This window comes from Procambarus clarkii, chromosome 54, assembly GCF_040958095.1.
Source record: "Procambarus clarkii isolate CNS0578487 chromosome 54, FALCON_Pclarkii_2.0, whole genome shotgun sequence".
Taxonomy (NCBI): Eukaryota; Metazoa; Arthropoda; class Malacostraca; order Decapoda; family Cambaridae; genus Procambarus; species Procambarus clarkii.
Window position 1 is genome coordinate 32,238,456 of NC_091203.1, and position 19,178 is coordinate 32,257,633.

General features: G+C 45.6%; 2 protein-coding genes across 2 annotated transcripts in view; one reads left to right on the forward strand and one right to left on the reverse strand.

Annotated features, from left to right (window-relative positions):
• The window catches only part of LOC123771369 (uncharacterized), a gene marked incomplete at its 3' end in the record, with an annotated part of 32,625 nt that extends 17,569 nt beyond the window's left edge, over positions 1–15,056 (forward strand). The window contains 4 exon segments of the mRNA XM_069305056.1: positions 5,714–5,842; positions 13,058–13,115; positions 13,990–14,115; positions 14,949–15,056. Of these exon segments, the coding sequence (XP_069161157.1) occupies positions 5,714–5,842; positions 13,058–13,115; positions 13,990–14,115; positions 14,949–15,056 (421 nt within the window).
• LOC123771301 (uncharacterized) overlaps positions 1–19,178 on the reverse strand; it is a 150,562-nt gene that overhangs the window by 99,371 nt on the left and 32,013 nt on the right. The gene's annotated exons all lie outside the window — the stretch shown is intronic.

Below are 19,178 nucleotides of genomic sequence, written 5' to 3' on the forward strand. Positions count from 1 at the left end.
CACTCCCCTCTGGGATTGCTGGGTTGGAGGCTGAGGTTCCCTGGCTCTCTTCCCTCTCCTTGCGCCTTTTCCTTGCATCTGCTGCCCTTACTATCTCGTCTCTGGTTATGTCCCTCTGAACATATACCTCTTTGTAGTTCCTTGCATGCCTCAATTTGTTCTTCCTTACTAGAATGTCCTCTTTGATGTCCTCGCTCTTGAATACTACCTTGATCAATCTTTTTTGTCTCTGTTGTACTGGCCAATCCGGAAAAACTGTTCTATGTCTCGTTCAGCCCCTTCCATTCCTATCTCCTTTAATATCCCTGCCACTGCAGCTTTGTCTTTAGTCCTCGTTTCCTCCCTTGTGGAGCCCTCTTGTTCCTCGACACCTACCACTTCTACAACTCTTTTCCTTTCCATTAGCTGGCTTGTGCATCTAGCTGCCTCCTGTGAGGTTACTGCTTTCATTACAACATCCTTGACTGTGGACATTGCTCCTGGGCTCTTGAGCATTTCAGCAAAGGTTGGGCCAATTGTAGGGGTCCCTGCCATAGCTACATCTCCTGGCACCTGGGGGTTGGTCCCCTGGGCCAGAGTCTGAGGAGGGCCTGTTTTTAGGCTTTTTATCTCCTCTTGTGCTGCACTTAGTTCTATCTGCAGCTTACATATAGTTTCCCTCAGGTCCTTCAATTCCCCACTGACTTCCTTCCATGCCTTAGCAATCATCTCCATGAATGACTCGTCCAGTGTGTGTGTGTGTGTGTCTGTGTGTGTGTGTGTGTGTGTGTGTGTGTGTGTGTGTGTGTGTGTCTGTGTGTGTGTGCTGTGTGTGTGTCTGTGTGTGTGTCGTGTGTGTGTGTGTGTACTCACCTAGTTGTACTCACCTAGTTGTGTCTGCAGGATCGAGCATTGACTCTTGGATCCCTGCCTTTCGAGCATCGGTTGTTTACAGCAATGACTCCTGTCCTATTTCCCTATCATACCTGGTTTTAAAATTATGAATAGTATTTGCTTCCACAACCTGTTCCTGAAGTGCATTCCATTTCCCCACTACTCTCCACGCTAAAAGAAAACTTCCTAACATCTCTGTGACTCATCTGAGTTTCAAGCTTCCATCCATGTCCTCTCGTTCTGTTACTATTCCGTGTGAACATTTCGTCTATGTCCACTCTGTCAATTCCTCTGAGTATCTTATACGTTCCTATCATGTCCCCCCTCTCCTTCTTCTTTCTAGTGTCGTAAGGCACAATTCCCTCAGGCGCTCTTCATACCCCATCCCTCGTAGCTCTGGGACGAGTCTCGTTGCAAACCTCTGAACCTTTTCCAGTTTCATTATATGCTTTCTTCAGATGGGGACTCCATGATGAAGCGGGCATACTCTAAGACTGGCCTTACGTAGGCAGTGTAAAGCGCCCTAAATGCCTCCTTACTTAGGTTTCTGAATGATGTTCTAACTTTTGCCAGTGTAGAGTACGCTGCTGTCGTTATCCTATTAATATGTGCCTCAGGAGATAGATTAGGTGTTACGTCCACCCCCAGGTCTCTTTCACGCGTCGTTCAGGTAGGCTGTTCCCCTTCATTGTGTACTGTCCCTTTGGTCTCCTATCTCCTAGTCCCATTTCCATAACTTTACATTTGCTCGTGTTGAATTCTAGTAGCCATTTCTCTGACCATCTCTGCAATCTGTTCAGGTCCTCTTGGAGGATCCTGCAATCCTCATCTGTCACAACTCTTCTCATCAACTTTGCATCATCCGCAAACATCGACATGTAGGACTCTACGCCTGTAAACATGTCGTTAACATATACAAGAAATAGAATTGGTCCCAGCACCGATCCTTGTGGTACTCCACTTGTTACTGTTCGCCAGTCCGACTTCTCGCCCCTTACCGTAACTCTTTGGCTCCTTCCTGTTAGGTAGTTCCTTATCCATTCTAGGACCTTTCCCCCCACCCCCGCCTGCCTCTCGAGCTTGAACAGCAGTCTCATGTGCGGTACTGTATCAAAGGCTTTTTGGCAGTCCAGAAATATGCAGTCTGCCCAACCATCTCTGTCCTGTCTTATCCTCGTTATTTTATCATAGAATTCCAGAAGGTTTGTTAGGCACGATTTCCCTGTCCAGAACCCATGTTGATGTTTGTTCACAAACCTAATGTTCTCCAGGTGTGCAACCAGTCGCAGCCTAATTATTCTTTCCAGTATTTTACAGGGGATGCTTGTCAGTGATACAGGTCTGTAGTTAAGTGCCTCCTCCCTATCTCCTTTCTTGAAGATCGGCACAACATTTGCCTTCTTCCAGCAACTGGGCAATTCTCCTGACATAAGTGACTCATTAAAGATCATTGCCAGAGGCACGCTGAGGGCCTGTGCTGCTTCTTTTAGTATCCACGGTGATACTTTGTCTGGTCCAACTGCTTTAGTTGCATCTAGAGTTGTCAACTGTTTCATTACCTCCTCTGCTGTCACCTCTATATCTGATAGTCTTTCATCTAGGGTAACCCCTTCCAACAATGGGAGCTGCTCAGGCTCGGTAGTGAACACTCCATGGAAACTGGCATTCAGTGCCTCGCAGATTTCCTTGTCACTTTCAGTATATGCCCCCTCTGTCTTCCTTAGTCTTGTCACTTGGTCGTTCACCGACATTTTTCTTCTTATATGACTGTGTAGTAACTTGGGTTGTTTTTTCGCTTTGATTGCAATATCGTTCTCATAGTCCCTTTCCGATGTTCGTCTTATGTTAATGTAATCGTTCCTAGCTCTGTTGTATCTGCTTCTGTTGTCCTCTGTTCTTTGTCTTCTGTACTTCCTCCACTCCCGTCTGCTGGCCATTTTTGCTTCCTGACACTGTCTATTAAACCATGGGTTATTATATTCCTTCTTATTTTTTCCCTTTACCGTTGGTATAAATCTCTCTTCGGCCTCCTGGCATTTCTGTATGACTAGGTCCATCATATCTTGGACTGTTTTTCCTCTAATTTCTTCCTCCCACTGCACTTCACCCAGATAGTCCCTTATCCTCATATAGTCCCCTTTCCTGTAGTCAGCTCTCCTTTCCCAGATCTCTTGTCCCATGGTCATAAGTTTGAATTCCATCATGTAGTCAAAGACTAGGACACAATGGTCACTGGCCCCTAGAGGTATTTCATGCTCTAAATTCTCGATATCTTCTACGTTCTGGGTGAAAATCAGGTCTAATAGGCTCGGTGCATCTCCTCCTCTTTCCCTTGTGTCTTCCTTCACATGTTGTGTCAGGAAATTCCTGTCTACAACATCTACTAATTTTGCTCCCCACGTTTCGTCCCCTCCATGGGGATTCCTTGATTCCCAATTTATCTCTCCATGATTTAGGTCCCCCATGATCAGCAGCTTCGCTCTCAATCTGTGGGCTAGTGTTGCTGCCTTCTGCAGTTCATCTATACATGCTTTGTTGTTGTCATCATACTCCTGCCTGGGTCTTCTACTGTTTGGTGGGGGATTGTAGATTACCAGGATCACAATCTTCCTCCCATCTACTGTCAGAGTTCCATGTATGAAGCTTGTGCACTCATTGGTAACTCGATTTCCCAGGTCTTCAAACTTCCATTTCCGCTTTATTAGGAGTGCTACTCCCCCTCCCTGTCTCTGTGTCCTCTCTTTTCGTATCACCTGGTACCCTTCAGGAAAGATTGCATCTGAGATCATGTCATTAATTTTAGTTTCCACAATTGCAACTATGTCAGGATCTGCTTCACTCACTCTTTCTTTTATCTCTTCTGCTTTATTAGATACCCCATCAGCATTGGTGTACCAAACCTTGAGATTCTTCATGGAAACTCTTGTACCAGAGTTCTCCCTTTCTCTGGGGGTCTGAGGGGATCTGGGGGATGTCTGGGGGGTGACTGGGGGCAGAGGGGATCTGGGGGATCTGGGGGGTGTCTGGGGGATGACTGGGGGCGGGGAGGGTCCGGGGGATGTCCGGGGGATCCGGGAGGTGTGTGTGTGTGTGTGTGTGTGTGTGTGTGTGTGTGTGTGTGTGTGTGTGTGTGTGTGTGTGTGGTGTGTGTGTGTGTGTGTGTGTGTGGTGTGTGTGTGTGGTGTGTGTGTGTGTGTGTGTGTGTGTGTGGTGTGTGTGTGTGTGTGTGTGTGTGTGTGTGGGTGTGGTGTGTGTGTGTGTGTGTGTGTGTGTGTGTGTGTGTGTGTGTGTGTGTGTGTGTGTGTGTGTGTGTGTGTGTGTGTGTGTTTGTGTGTGGTGTGTGTGTGTGTGTGTGTGTGTGTGTGTGTGTGTGTGTGTGTGTGTGTGTGTGTGTGTGTGTGTGTGTGTGTGTGTGTGTGTGTGTGTGTGTGTGTGTGTGTGGTGTGTGTGTGTGTGTGTGTGTGTGTGTGTGTGTGTGTGTGTGTGTGGTGTGTTGTGTGTGTGTGTGTGTGTGTGTGTGTGTGTGGTGTGGTGTGTGTGTGTGTGTGTGTGTGTGTGTGTGTGTGTGGTGTGGTGTGTGTGTGTGTGTGTGTGTTGTGTGTGTGGTGTGTGTGTGTGTGGTGTTGTGTGTGTGTGTGTGTGTGTGTGTGTGTGTGTGTGTGTGTGTGTGTGTGTGTGTGGTGTGGTTGTGTGTGTGTGTGTGTGTGTGTGTGTGTGTGTGTGTGTGTGTGTGTGTGTGTGTGTGTGTGTGTGTGTGTGTGTGTGTGGTGTGGTGTGTTGTGTGTGTGTGTGTGTGTGTGTGTGTGGTGTGGTGTGTGTGTGTGTGTGTGTGTGTGTGTGTGTGTGTGTGTGTGTGTGTGTGTGTGTGTGTGGTGTGTGTGTGTGTGTGTGTGTGTGTGTGTGTGTGTGTGTGTGTGTGGTGTGTGTGTGTGTGTGTGTGTGTGTGTGTGTGTGTGGTGTGTGTGTGTGTGTGTGTGTGGTGTGTGTGTGTGTGTGTTTACTAGTTGTGTTTTTACGGGGGTTGAGCGTGTGTGTGTGTGTGTGTGGTGTGTGTGTGTGTGTGTGTGTGTGTGTGTGTGTGTGTGTGTGTGTGTGTGTGTGCGCGCGCACTTTAACGAAGGTGTATGAACCGCGGTGAATGAGGTGCATGAGAGCCTAAGAGCCTTGCCTCATCCCCCGCAAATACAACTAGGTGAATACTAGGTAAGATCGTGAGTTTGTGTTGAGAAGGACACATGTGAACTGGGTATATGTTTACAAAAAGGGCACTGGTGTACTTAGGTATGTAATATCAAGTGCAATAGTGTATGTGGGTATACATTAACAAGGGCTCTGGTGTACCTTATTATACGTTAACATGACTACTGGCGTACTTGGTATGCACTAACAAGGACACTGGCGTACCTGGGTATGCACTAACAAGAACACTGGCATACCTGGGTATGCACTAACAAGGACACTGGCATACCTGGCATGCACTAACAAGGACACTGGCATACCTGGGTATGCATTAACAAGGGTACTGGCACACCTGGGTATGCACTAACAAGGACACTGGCGTACCTGGGTATGCACTAACAAGAACACTGGCACACCTGGGTATGCACTAACAAGGACACTGGCATACCTGGGTATGCACTAACAAGGACACTGGCATACCTGGGTATGCATTAACAAGGGTACTGGCATGCCTGGGTATGCATTAACAAGGACACTGGGGTACTTGGGTATAGGTGGCCGGGATTTGGATTAATTAATTAAAGTTGCTTGAACAGCTCCCCTCAACTATCAGCTGTTGTGATGAGTTATAATAATGACCTCTTGTGTTTGTGTGCTATAGACCTGGACGAGAACGGACCGAAATTGTATCGGCGTCGGACATATATACTGTGGCTGGAACTGTCGCAGCATACCTGATGCATGTAGCATTGCAGACTGTAACCACCTGTTAAATCCTCGTATGTGTGAGGTGAGTGCTGGCTCAGTATCTTCTGTTCCTATAGGAGTGAGATTAATTTAATGAGGGTTATAATTTTTGGGTCAATTTGGGTGTACATCAATCTATAACGAGTGTTCTAAATTTATATGAAATATTTAATTTTCACGTAATCTCTCTCTCTCTCTCTCTCATATATATATATATATATATATATATATATATATATATATATATATATATATATATATATATATATATATATATGCGAACAAGCCTGAATGGTCCCCAGGACATATGCAACTGAAAACTCACACCCCAGAAGTGACTCGAACCCATACTCCCAGAAGCAACGCATCTGGTATGTACAAGACGCCTTAATCCACTTGACCATCACGACCGGACAAAATGAGGTGATAGCCGAGGCTATTTGAACCACCCCACCGCCGGCACTCGGATAGTTATCTTGGGCATAGCATTTTACCAAATCACCTCATTCTTTGGGGCAACACGTGAGGAACACAAATGCGAACAAGCCTGAATGGTCCCCAGGACATATGCAACTGAAAACTCACACCCCAGAAGTGACTCGAACCCATACTCCCAGAAGCAACGCATCTGGTATGTACAAGACGCCTTAATCCACTTGACCATCACGACCGGACAAAATGAGGTGATAGCCGAGGCTATTTGAACCACCCCACCGCCGGCACTCGGATAGTTATCTTGGGCATAGCATTTTACCAAATCACCTCATTCTTTGGGGCAACACGTGAGGAACACAAATGCGAACAAGCCTGAATGGTCCCCAGGACATATGCAACTGAAAACTCACACCCCAGAAGTGACTCGAACCCATACTCCCAGAAGCAACGCATCTGGTATGTACAAGACGCCTTAATCCACTTGACCATCACGACCGGACAAAATGAGGTGATAGTGATTTATCACTTCTGGGGTGTGAGTTCTTGTGCTCATATGTTCTTACTAAATATTAAAAAAGGATTCATTCAGAGATTTTACTGTTAGATTTCCACTCAATGAGATTTATTAAAGGTTTTCATTCAGTGAGCTTTATTTCCAGGGAGTTTTTCATTCAGCGAAGTTTTTATTCAGTGAGTCTTTCATTTAGTGAAGCTTGTAATCAGTGAGGTGTATATACTTAGTTGTGTTTCTATTCACTGTTTGCATTGTATATAGTGAGATTTATATTCAGTGTGTATTGTATTTAGTGAGAATTTTGTTCAGTTAAGGTTTCGTTCTATGAATTTTCTCGTGTTTGTTTTTACATTATATAGCAGACACCTCCTCGCTAGTTAACCCAAGTTTCATTATACATATTACCAGATTCTCTTCATTCTACGCATTATACTGTCATTACACTGAAGGTGTTGTGTGTGTGTAGTAGGGATCGTTAGCCTGTTCTTCCACCGTGAGTGTGTCTTGGAACTCAGGGACCAGAATTCATTCCCACCACATTATTTCAATATTTTATAATACGCCATGTCTACTCATTCTCACCATTCACGCAATCACACGTGCGCGTGAACACACACACACACACACACACACACACACACACACACACACACACACACACACACACACACACACACACACACACACACACACACACACACACACACACACACACACACACACACACACACACACAAACACACACACACACACACAAACACACACACACAAACACACACACACAGTAGTGTGTGGTAGAGCTAGGAATTATCTCCCCAAAAAAAGAACTAGGACACAAAAGGCTGGCATACCGAAAGTGAAATTATGAGGAGATGAGAAGCTTCCTAAGGGAAATACCTTGGGACACAGACCTCAGAGCTAAGTCTGTACATGATATGATGGACTATGTCACCCAAAAGTGTCAGGAGGCAGTAAGCAGATACATCCCGGCCCAAAAGGAAAAATCCTAGAAGCAAAAGAAGAATCCATGGTTTAACAGGGCATGTATAGAACCAAAGGTACTGAACAAAAGGGCGTGGAGGAACTTCCGAAATAACAGAACACCAGAAAGCAGAGAGAGATACCAGAGAACCAGGAATGAGTTGAGTCCATGCACACCCCAGATTCCCCAGGTTCCCCTTCACAGGCCCTCCCATCCCGGTCCCTTCCTGTTTCCCTGCTTCAGGGGAAGCAATAGGATCTGAGAAAGGACAGAAGAGTCAATTTCAGCGTTATGTACTTGAACATAGATGGGATCACAAGCAAGGCAAGTGAACTAAGGGAAAGAGTACAAGAAGTGAACCCAGTTGTAATCGGACTCACAGAAACAAAATTCTCAGGAATAATAATGAATGAGGTGTTTCCCCAGGACTACACTGTAATAAGGAAAGAGAGGGAAGGAAGGGGAAGAGGTGGAGTGGCTTTACTAATGAGAAAGGAATGGAGTTGTAATGAATAAACGGAAAGGACCAAAAGTAGTAGTAGCAGTGATATATAACCCTCCACCAAATGAGAGAAGACCAAGGCAAGAGTATGACAACAACAACAACATGGCAATTAACACTATTAATTGAGAGGGCAGCCTCTGCTGCTAGTAGAAATAGATCTCATCTGCTCATCATGAGGGACTTCAGTCACAGAAGGATAGACTGGGAGAACAAGGAAACGCATGGAGACCCAAACTAATGGTAGTGGCGACAAGAAACTTTCTAAGCCAGTATGTCAGGGAACCCACTAGGATGAGAGGAAACGATGAACTAGCAAGACTCGACCTAGTCTTCACTCTGAACGACCCCGACATAAGGGAAATCGGTTTCAAGGCCCCAGTAGGAATGAGCGACCACAGTGCACTGGCGTTTGAGTATCTGGTTGAAGAAGGGTTATTGAACTCGAGGAGGGGTACTGAAAACAAAAGGCTGGCATTCCAAAAGGGAAACTATGAGGAGATAAGAAAATTCCTAACAGATAAAATGTGGGAAACAGATCTCAGGGGAAAGACGGCCCAAGACATGATAGACTACATCACGCAGAAGTGCAAGAAAGCAGCAAACAAGTTTGTCCCAGTCCAAACGGAAGACAATGAAATGAAGATGAGAAACCCATGGTTTATTCTGAGATGTAGGCTAGCTAAGCAGCAAAGTAAAAGGGCGTGGAGAAACTATGGGAATAACATTACACTTGAGAGCAGAGAAAGATACCAGAGTGCCAGGAATGAATGTCAGGATGAGAAGAGAGGCAGAATGACAATACGAAAATGACATCGCAAGCAAGGCAAAGACTCAACCTAAATTGGTGCACAGCCACATCAGGAGAAAAACAACTGTAAAAGAACAGGTAATGAAATTAAGGTTAGGGGCATAAGGATTCACTACAAACGACAAGGAAGTGTGTGAGGAACTGAATAAGAAATTCCAAGGAGGTCTTCACCTTAGAGCAAGGAGAAATTTCAAAGATAAGAGAGGCAATAGTTAACCAGGAACCACTAGAAGAGTTTGAGATTACCAGTGGGGAAGTAAGTAAGCTTTTACTAGAGTTATAGCCTTCCCGGTTTGGTGCCTTCTTTTCATAATTACTTTCTTACTTTTACTACAGTTGGATGTGACAAAGGCTATAGGCCCAGATGGGATCTCCCCTTGGATACTAAAGGAAGGAGCAGAAGCACGGTGCCTGCCACTCTCCATAGTGTATGACAAATCACTGGCAACAGGGGAACTGCCAGAAATTTGGAAAGCAGCTAATGTGGTCCCGATATACAAGAAAGGGGATAGACAGGAGGTACTGAACTACAGGCCAGAGTCCCTAACCTGCATACCATGCAAGCTGATGGAGAAAATTGTGCGAAGAAAGCTAGTGGAACATCTGGAGCGGAAGAACTTTGTAACACAGCATCAACATGGGTTCAGAGATGGCAAGTCCTGCCTCACATGGTTAATTGAATTCTACGACCAGGCAACAAAAATCAGGCAAGAAAGAGAGGGCCATTCATTCAGAGACTGAATGAATGGTTCAACACATGGATGCTAAAGTTCAACCCGAGTAAATGAAAAGTAATGAAACTAGGCGGTGGAAATAGGAGGCCAGACACAGATACAGAATAGGAGATGAAGTACTTCATGAAACGGATAGAGAGAAAGATCTAGGAGTTGATATCACACCAAACCCGTCTCCTGAAGCCCACATAAAAGAATTACGCCAGCAGCATATGTGAGGCTGGCTAACATCAGAACAGCCTTCAGGAACCTGTGTAAGGAATCATTCAGAGCCTTGTATACCACATATGTAAGATCAATCCTGGAGTATGCGGCCCCAGCATGGAGCCCGTACCTTGTCAAGCACAAGATGAAGCTGGAAAAAGTTCAGAGGTATGCCACTAGACTAGTCCCAGAACTAAGAGGCATGAGTTTCGAGGAAAGGCTGCGGGAATGGCACCTTACGACACTGGAAGACAGAACAGTAAGAGGAGACATGATCACTACCTACAAAATCCTCAGGGAAATTGACAGGGTAGACAAGGATAAACTATTCAACACTGGTGGTACGCGAACAAGGGGACACAGGTGGAAACTGAGTACCCAAATGAGCCACAGGAACGTTAGAAATTTTTGTTCAGTGTCAGTGTAGTTAACAGGTGGAATGCATTAGGCAGAGATGTGGTGGAGGCTGACTCCATACACAGTTTTAAATGTAGATACGATAGATCCCAGTAGGCTGAGGAATCTGTGCACCAGTTGATTGACGGTTGAGAGGCGGGACCAAAAGAGCCAAATCTCAAACCCCGCAAGCACAAATTTGTGTACTCACAAAAATGTGTTAGTACACACACACATTTTTCTAGATTGCCAAAAGGCCTTTGACACAGTACCACACAGGCTATGGGTAACGAACTACCTAACGGGAAGGAGCCAGAGAGTAATGGTAAGGGGCGAGAAGCCGGACTGGCGAACTGTAACGAGTGGAGTACCTCAAGGATCGGTGCTGGGATCAATTGAATTTCTAGTTTACGTAAATAACATGCTTTCAGGAGTAGAATCCTACATGTCGATGTTCGTGGATGATGCAAATTTAATGAGAAGAGTTGTGTCAAATGAGGATTGTAGGATCCTCCAAGAGGACCTGAACAGGTTGCAGAGATGGTCAGAGAAATGGCAACTGGAGTTCAACACAAACAAATGTAAAGTTATGGAAATGGGATAAGGTGATAAGAGACCAAAGGGACAGTACACAATGAAGGGGAACTGCCTACCTGTGACGATTCGAGAAAGAGATCTGGGAGTGGACGTTACACCTAAGCTGACTCCTGAGGCAGATTTAAATAGGATAACGACAGCAGCGTACTCTAAACTGGGAAAAGTTAGAACATCATTCAGAAACCTAAGTGAGGAGGCTTTTAGGGTGCTTTACACTGCCTACGTGAGACCAGTTTTAGAGTATACTGCGCCATCATGGCGTCCCTCCTCCTGAAGAAACACATAAGGAAATTTGAAAAGGTTCAGATATTTGTGACGAGGCTTGTCCCAGAGTTACGAAGGATGGGATATGAAGAGCGCCTGAAGGAACTGAACCTTACGACACTAGAAAAAAGAAGGGAGAGGGGGGAATATGAAAGGAACGTATAAAATACTCAGGGGAATTGACAAAGTAAAACAGATGAAATGTTTTCATGTAATATTAACCGAACGAGGGGACATGGGTGGAAGCTGGAAACTCAGATGAGTCAGAGATGTTAGGAAGTTTTCTTTTAGCGCGAGAGTAGTGGAAAAATGGAATGCACTTAAGGAGAAGGTTGTGAAAGCAAACTCTATTCATAATTTTAAAACCAGATATGATAGGGAAATGAGATAGGAGTCATTGCTGTAAACAACCGATGGTTAGAAAAGCGGGATCCAAGAGTCAATGCTCGATCCTGTAGGCACAAATTGGTGAGTACACACACACACACACACACACACACACACACACACAATGACAAGAATGTCAAGGTGTTGTGTGAAGAACTCAACAAAAGATTCCAGGAGGTCTTCACAATGGAACAAGGAGAAGCCCCTGCACTAAATGAGGAGGAGACAAATCAAGCAACCTTGGAGGAATTTGACCTCACCAGTGATGAGATCAAAAGGTGTCTGCTGGAGCTGGATGTGACAAAGGCTGTTGGGCTTGACAGAATCTCACCATGGATACTAAAGGAAGGTGCAGAAGCACTAAGTGTGCCACTCTCTATGGTGTATAACAGGTTACTGGAAACAGGAGACTTACCAGAAAGTTGGAAGACAGCTAACGTATTCCCAATATACATGAAGGGTAACAGGCAAGAGGCACTGAACTACAGGCCAGTTTCCCTAACTTGTATACCATGCAAGGTGATGGAGAAAATCGTGAGGAAAAGGCTCGTAGAGCATCTGGAGGGAAATAACTTTGTAACGCACCACCACCAACATGGGTTCAGGGATGGTAAATCGTGCCTCACAGGTTTAATAGAATTCTATGACCAGGCAACAAATATTAGACAGGAAAGAGAAGGGTGGGCCGACTGCATTTTCCTGGACTGCCAGAAAACCTTTGACACAGTACCCCATAAAAGGCTGTTAAAAAAATTGGAGCAAGAGGCAGGAGTAAATGGGAAGGTGCTCCAGTGGATAAGGGAGTACTTATGCAACAGGAATCAGCTAGTAACTGTGAGGGGGAAGACATCAGAGTGGCGAGATGTCACCAGCGGTGTTCCACAGGGCTCAGTACTTGGACCCATCCTGTTTCTAATATATGTAAACGATCTTCCGGTGGGTATAGACTCGTTCCTATCAATGTTTGCCGATGATGCAAAAAATATGAAAAGAATCAAGACGGATGAAGATAGAGGCTACAGGATGACCTGGACAAACCGGAGGAATGGTCTAGAAAATGGCTGCTAAAGTTCAACTCAGGAAAGTGTAAGGTAATGAAATTAGGAGAAGGAAGCAGGAGGCTGAACACAAGGTATCATCTGAGAGGTGAAATCCTGCAAGAGTCAAATAGAAAGAAAGATCTGATAGAGCCCAGTAGGCTCAGGAATCTGTAATCTAGTTGATTAACTGTTGAAAGGCGGGACCAGAGAGCCAGAGCTCAACTCCCACAAGCACAACAAAGTGAGTACACACACTCACACACACACACACACACATGTGGGAAGACGGGACACCACGAGCGTAGTTCTCATCCTGTAACTACATTTAGGTAATTACACTTAGGTAATTACACAGTGCAGCACAATGCTTCACACACCTTGTACCTTTACAGATGGTGAGAGCGGGTAAGCTGAACCTGCCGAAGAAACCGCCAGAGGGGATGAACATGAGTGAGTTGTTAGTGATGTTTGTGGTGCAGGATACTAACCCACGATTGTTATTAGTGATGTTTGTGGTTCAGGATACTAACCCACGATTGTTGTTAGTGATGTTTGTGGTGCAGGATACTAACCCACGATTGTTGTTAGAGATGTTTGTGGTGCAGGATACTAACCCACGATTGTTGTTAGTGATGTTTGTGATGCAGGATACTAACTTACGAGTGTTGTTATTGAAAGGTGTTTGTGGTGCAGGATAACTAACCGTTACATAATTCGTTGCCCATCTTAACACAACCTTCCTGCCCCCAGCAACATGGGGCCCTCCCCCATGACCACCATAACACAACCTTCCTGCCCCCAGCAACATGGGGCCCTCCCCCATGACCACCATAACACAATCTTCCTGTCCCCCAGCAACATGGGGCCCTCCACAATGACCACCCTAACACAACCTTCCTGCCCCCAGCAACATGGGGCCCTCCCCTATGACCACCATAACACAATCTTCCTGCTCCCAGCAACATGGGGCCCTCCCCCATAACCACCATAACACAACCTTCCTGCCCCCAGCAACATGGGGCCCTCCCCCATGACCACCATAACACAATCTTCCTGCTCCCAGCAACATGGGGCCCTCCCCCATGACCACCATAACACAACCTTCCTGTCCCCCAGCAACATGGGGCCCTCCCCCATGACCACCATAACACAACCTTCCTGTCCCCCAGCAACATGGGGCCCCTCCACCATGACCACCATAACACAACCTTCCTGCCCCCAGCAACATGGGGCCCTCCCCATGACCACCATAACACAACCTTCCTGCCCTAGCAACATGGGCCCCTCCACCATGACCACCATAACACAACCTTCCTGCCCCCAGCCAGTGGGATTGTGGCAGTGCTCACGACGGCCGTCAACACCTCGCTGAAGAACCAGAAGCGGGACTGTCCGATGTTGTACACCCGGGTCGGCCAGTTTCTGCCTGGCCCTCTTCTCCCCGGCCAAGGTCAGTCAAAGGTCACTTATCTCTGGTGTTTAGGGTTGGAGATGACCCGCTCTCAGCCTTTTTAATTATAATTGATAACTAAAACAATATATTTAACGTAATAAGAGTTCACATAGCTATTTTGCTTCTCTGTATTAAAACAGTATTTAAAGCTTTATGAATTAGTGTATAAAATATATCTAGTAATATTCGCAATTCTATGAAGATTCAGAATACATGCATTGTCCAAACACTCCCCCCCCCCACCACAGACGTCCCTGTCTGTACTGCCCATTCCCACCCTCACTATCAGTGTCTGTCAGTCTGTCAGTACTGTCCACTCCCTCACCACCACCACAGGTGTCCAGGTTACTAGTGTCCACTCCCTCACCACCACCACAGGTGTCCAGGTTACTAGTGTCCACTTCCTCACCACCACCACAGGTGTCCAGGTTAATAGTGTCCACTTCCTCACCACCACCACAGGTGTCCAGGTTAATAGTGTCCACTTCCTCACCACCACCACAGGTGTCAGGTTAATAGTGTCCACTTCCTCACCACCACCACAGGTGTCCAGGTAATAGTGTCCACTCCCTCACCACCACCACAGGTGTCCAGGTTACTAGTGTCCACTTCCTCACCACCACCACAGGTGTCCAGGTTAATAGTGTCCACTTCCTCACCACCACCACAGGTGTCCAGGTTAATAGTGTCCACTTCCTCACCACCACCACAGGTGTCCAGGTTAATAGTGTCCACTCCCTCACCACCACCACAGGTGTCCAGGTTACTAGTGTCCACTCCCTCACCACCACCAAAGGTGTCCCATGTCAATGGTGTCCTCTCCATCACAGGTGCCGTGGCCAGAAGCGAGACAGTTCTGCCGGTCCATCTATGGGGACTTGTGAAGTTTGACAACTTATCAGATTTCGAACATCTTGTGCTGTACATGAGGAACTCTAGTGAGTGTTGTGTGTCTAGTTACGTCTTGTCATTACAAAATTATTCTTATCTAGTTCACAGCTCGTTAAAGTTCTCCTGAAGATTCAAGTTCAAATTCAATGTTGAAAAATATGTCATGTATGTAGAATAGTGAAGCATAATTTTAACTAAATCTTTTTACAGAACTGTACTGAATATGAGAAGTATTAAGTAAATGGTATTTAATTAATTGTACAGAACAAACCTATTGTTGGATTAAAGGGTGGTGTTAGAAAAGCTCCAAAATGACCTCGTAAGTACTGTCATAAGAATCAAGAGGTTCAACCACCCAATGGTGCAGGTAGTTAGGCACTGTTCCTTCATCTCTTCCTCCTATCCCATCTCCTTGTCCCCATATTCCTTCCCACTAATATAGGTAACATAATAGACTACTGTAAACGGCCTGTTGGTCCATTCAAGGCGCCCAAACACATACACAACACACACACACATACACAAGGGGCCTCGCGGCTGAGTTGACATCGGTCGGGGGTCGTAACCAGGTTCGAATTCCCGGCCGAGTCAGAAACAAATGGGCACAGTTTCTTTCAGCCTGAATCTCATGTTCACCTAGAAGTAAATAGGTACCTGGGAGTTAGACAGCTGACACGGGTTGCTTACTGAGAGTTTATTCACCTAGTTGTGCTTGTGGGGGTTGATCTCTGCTCTTTCGGTCCGCCTCTCAACTATCAATCAATTAACTGTTACTTCTACTTCATCCCCCCACACACACGCACACACTGTCAATCAATCTGAACACCAGTTGATTGACAGTTGAGAGGCGAGACCAAAGAGCCAAAGCTCAACCCCCGCAAGCACAAATAGGTGGGTACACACACGCAAGCACACACACAGAAAGCAGCCCGTAAAAAACTCTGCCCATTTTGTGTCTGCCATCACCGGGGATCGAACTCGGACTCTAGGATTACGAGTCCAGAGCGCTGTCCACCCAGGTATCATTTCCCCTAGCGTATGTGTGTGTATGTGTGTGTGAGTGATGGGAAACGATCTGCAAAACCTCGACGATCTTGCAGATCGTCGAGGTTTTGGTCCATTCGGGTACGGAGGTCTTCGTCGATGTTGGTGTGTCTCTATTGGTCTGTAGCATGAAGTAGTTTCGCTTTGCTATCATTGATCTCATTTTCTGCTTTGTGTATCTGATTTCGAATCATATCTTTATCGTGAAAACATGGTTCATCTTTCAGGCTCCAGAGACAGTAGAAGCAAGAACATAGGGATTTAATGGCCAATTAATATCTATTCATCCACTTGTTCATCTCAATCACGTCCTGTACCACCTCTCCCCAAGTAAGTAAGTAATTATCAAAGTAGCGAATATAAGCTTTGGCAGAGCATGGAGAATCTCACAATACAAGGGCATGAAATTGAGTGGGTTACCTCTTTTAAATACCTAGGAGTCATAATAGACAGCCAATTGAAATTCACTCAAGAAATTGAATATCTTCGGCAACGTTGTAAAGCCAGAAACTAAGCTTTGCGCTCCCTGACAAGTCTTAGTCTATCTCTACCAGCACTCAAAATGTACTACGTTCAAGCAGTTAGGTCACTCATTGACTATGCTGCTCCTGCTCTTACATTCCTCAGTGATAACCAATGGGAGAAACTGGAAGTGTCTCAAAATGATGCTCTGAGAACAATGCTGGCAGCACCTATATGGACGCGTTGAGAGAATCTAACAATGAAAACCAACTTACCAGCCTTAAAAAACAGGATCAAACAAAGGATAGCCACCATAACAACAAAACTTGTTGGAACCACCGCCAGACTGTCAATCAAAGATAGCATACACAGATCTCGTCAGAGAAACCTTCAATATAGAACAAGTGTATGGACGGATAATCTGGTCAAGAAAGTGGACTTGAAATGGACCATTAAAAACAAAGAAGATAGACCATATCAACGCTTTATACAGCCTCCTCTATGGAAAGAATCGAGTCTAAAGATAATCATTGAAGGATTACCAGTTAAAAAATCAGTATGTGACTCGCAGAGGCTCAAAGCAGTCACAGAACAACAAATGGAAACCATCTCAAGACCTACAATGACTTACATCTTCACAGAGGGACCAGTTGATCAAGAAAGAGGTTCTGCTGGGGCAGCAGTTTACACTAACAACCATGAAGCTTACTGGAGCATGAATAGTGGATGATCAACATTGCAAACATAATTATATGCCCTGAAGGTGGCCATAACCTATACAATTGAGAATAATTTACATGATATCTTCATTCATACAGACTCTAAATCTTCGCTCCAGGCATTGTTATCCAGTCAACACAGATGTATTATACAACTCCTCACAGAAATCCAACATATAGGAAAAGAAGCCCATAATCTAGGGCTGTCATTCACCCTAAATTGAATATCAAGTCACATTGGCATAGATGGTAATGAAAAGGCAGACTCACTAGCAAAAACTGCCACTGCTCTACCTGCTGTACAGGTTCAAATACCTCCAAGTTTTTCACAGAGTAAAGAGCAAATCAAGAAGAAAATACTCCCAACTATCAAAAGTCGCCACAGAACCAAAGTAGCGGAAGGAAGATCCACTGCGATATGGTACGAACAAGCCACTGGTTACTCCTCTTTCGAGCCTGACAAAAAGATATCCAGAGACATTGCAGTAGCCATACAAAGACTCAGACTTGGTTACAAGTGCTGCTGGGAGGTAATAAACCCAATAATTAAAGAGTGTCACATCTGTGGAACAGAAGCAGAGGCGCCACTATTGCACTACTTACTGGAATGTGAAGCTACTGAAGCCCTGCCCATCAAACTCAACATTAAGCCAACGACAGCAGCTGCATTAGATGCACATTCCACAGCGACTACAATGATTAGAAAAGCCGTTGAGGAATGGGACTCATTAGTGAGCATTCTGGATCTATATCCGCCACCAAAATAATGTTATTAAAACAAGACTAAAACAGAAGCGAAAAAGAAATAGGAAAACATTTAATACTTTGACCCAAATATCAGAGTAACAAGGTTATCGCGAATCGCTGAACTCAATTACGGGCTCACCATAGCCCGTGCTACATGGACATTTTGTTCTGAGTAGCTAAATCTAAAACAACAACAACAACATGGAGAATCACAGCCCCACTCCTGAGTCAAGAGTCCATTACGGGCTCAGCATAGCCTGTGCTACTTGGAACTCTTTGTTCCGAGTAGCTGAATCTAAAATAATAACAATCCCTTGCTCGACCAACACGACCGGACAAAAGAGGATGGTAGCCGAGGCTATTTCCATCCCCCGCCGGCACTTGGTTGGTAATCTTGGGCATGGTATTTTATCAAATCACCTCATTCTTTGGGGCACACGTGAGGAACACAAATGCGAACAATCCTGAATGGACCCCAGGACTATATGCAACTGAAAACTCACACCCCAGCAGTGACTCGAACCCATACTGCCAGGAGCACACTGCTGGTGTACAGGATCCCTTAACCATTCGTCGAACACGACTGGACAAAAGAGGATGGTAGCCGAGGCTATTTCCATCCCCCGCCGGCACTGAATGTTCGCACAGTGCCGGGGGGGGGGGGGGGGGGGGGGGGGATGGCATGACAGCTTGATGAAATTATTAATGTTAGAAAAAGCCCTCAACCTTTCTCTCAGTGACTTACAGTGGAAACAAGCCTCCCTTCCTGTGAGACTTGGGAGCCTCGGTGTTCGCACAGCAATGCAAATTGCTATACCTGCATTCTGTTCCTTTGCAGTGGTATCTGTCAACCTGGTGAAGAAAATCCTACCCGATCATTTAGGCCAACAGGAAGGGGTACAAGATCTATACACTGCGACACCAAATGGGTCTCCCTTGCAGGACCAGTACTCCAACCACCACCTTCTAAAGTTCACAAGCAATCTATCTGGCATGACTCCATTGTTGACCAAGCAGTTGCAACATGCCTAGAAGCTGAAGCAACACCACATGACACTGCCCGACCTAGAGCTGTAGCAGTTTCCCATGCTGGTGACTTCCTATTAGCAATCCCAATGTCAGCAACCGGCATGCGTCTCATACCGCAAGCCCTCCAATTTACTGTGGCTCTCCACCTCGCTGATCCATTCCATACCG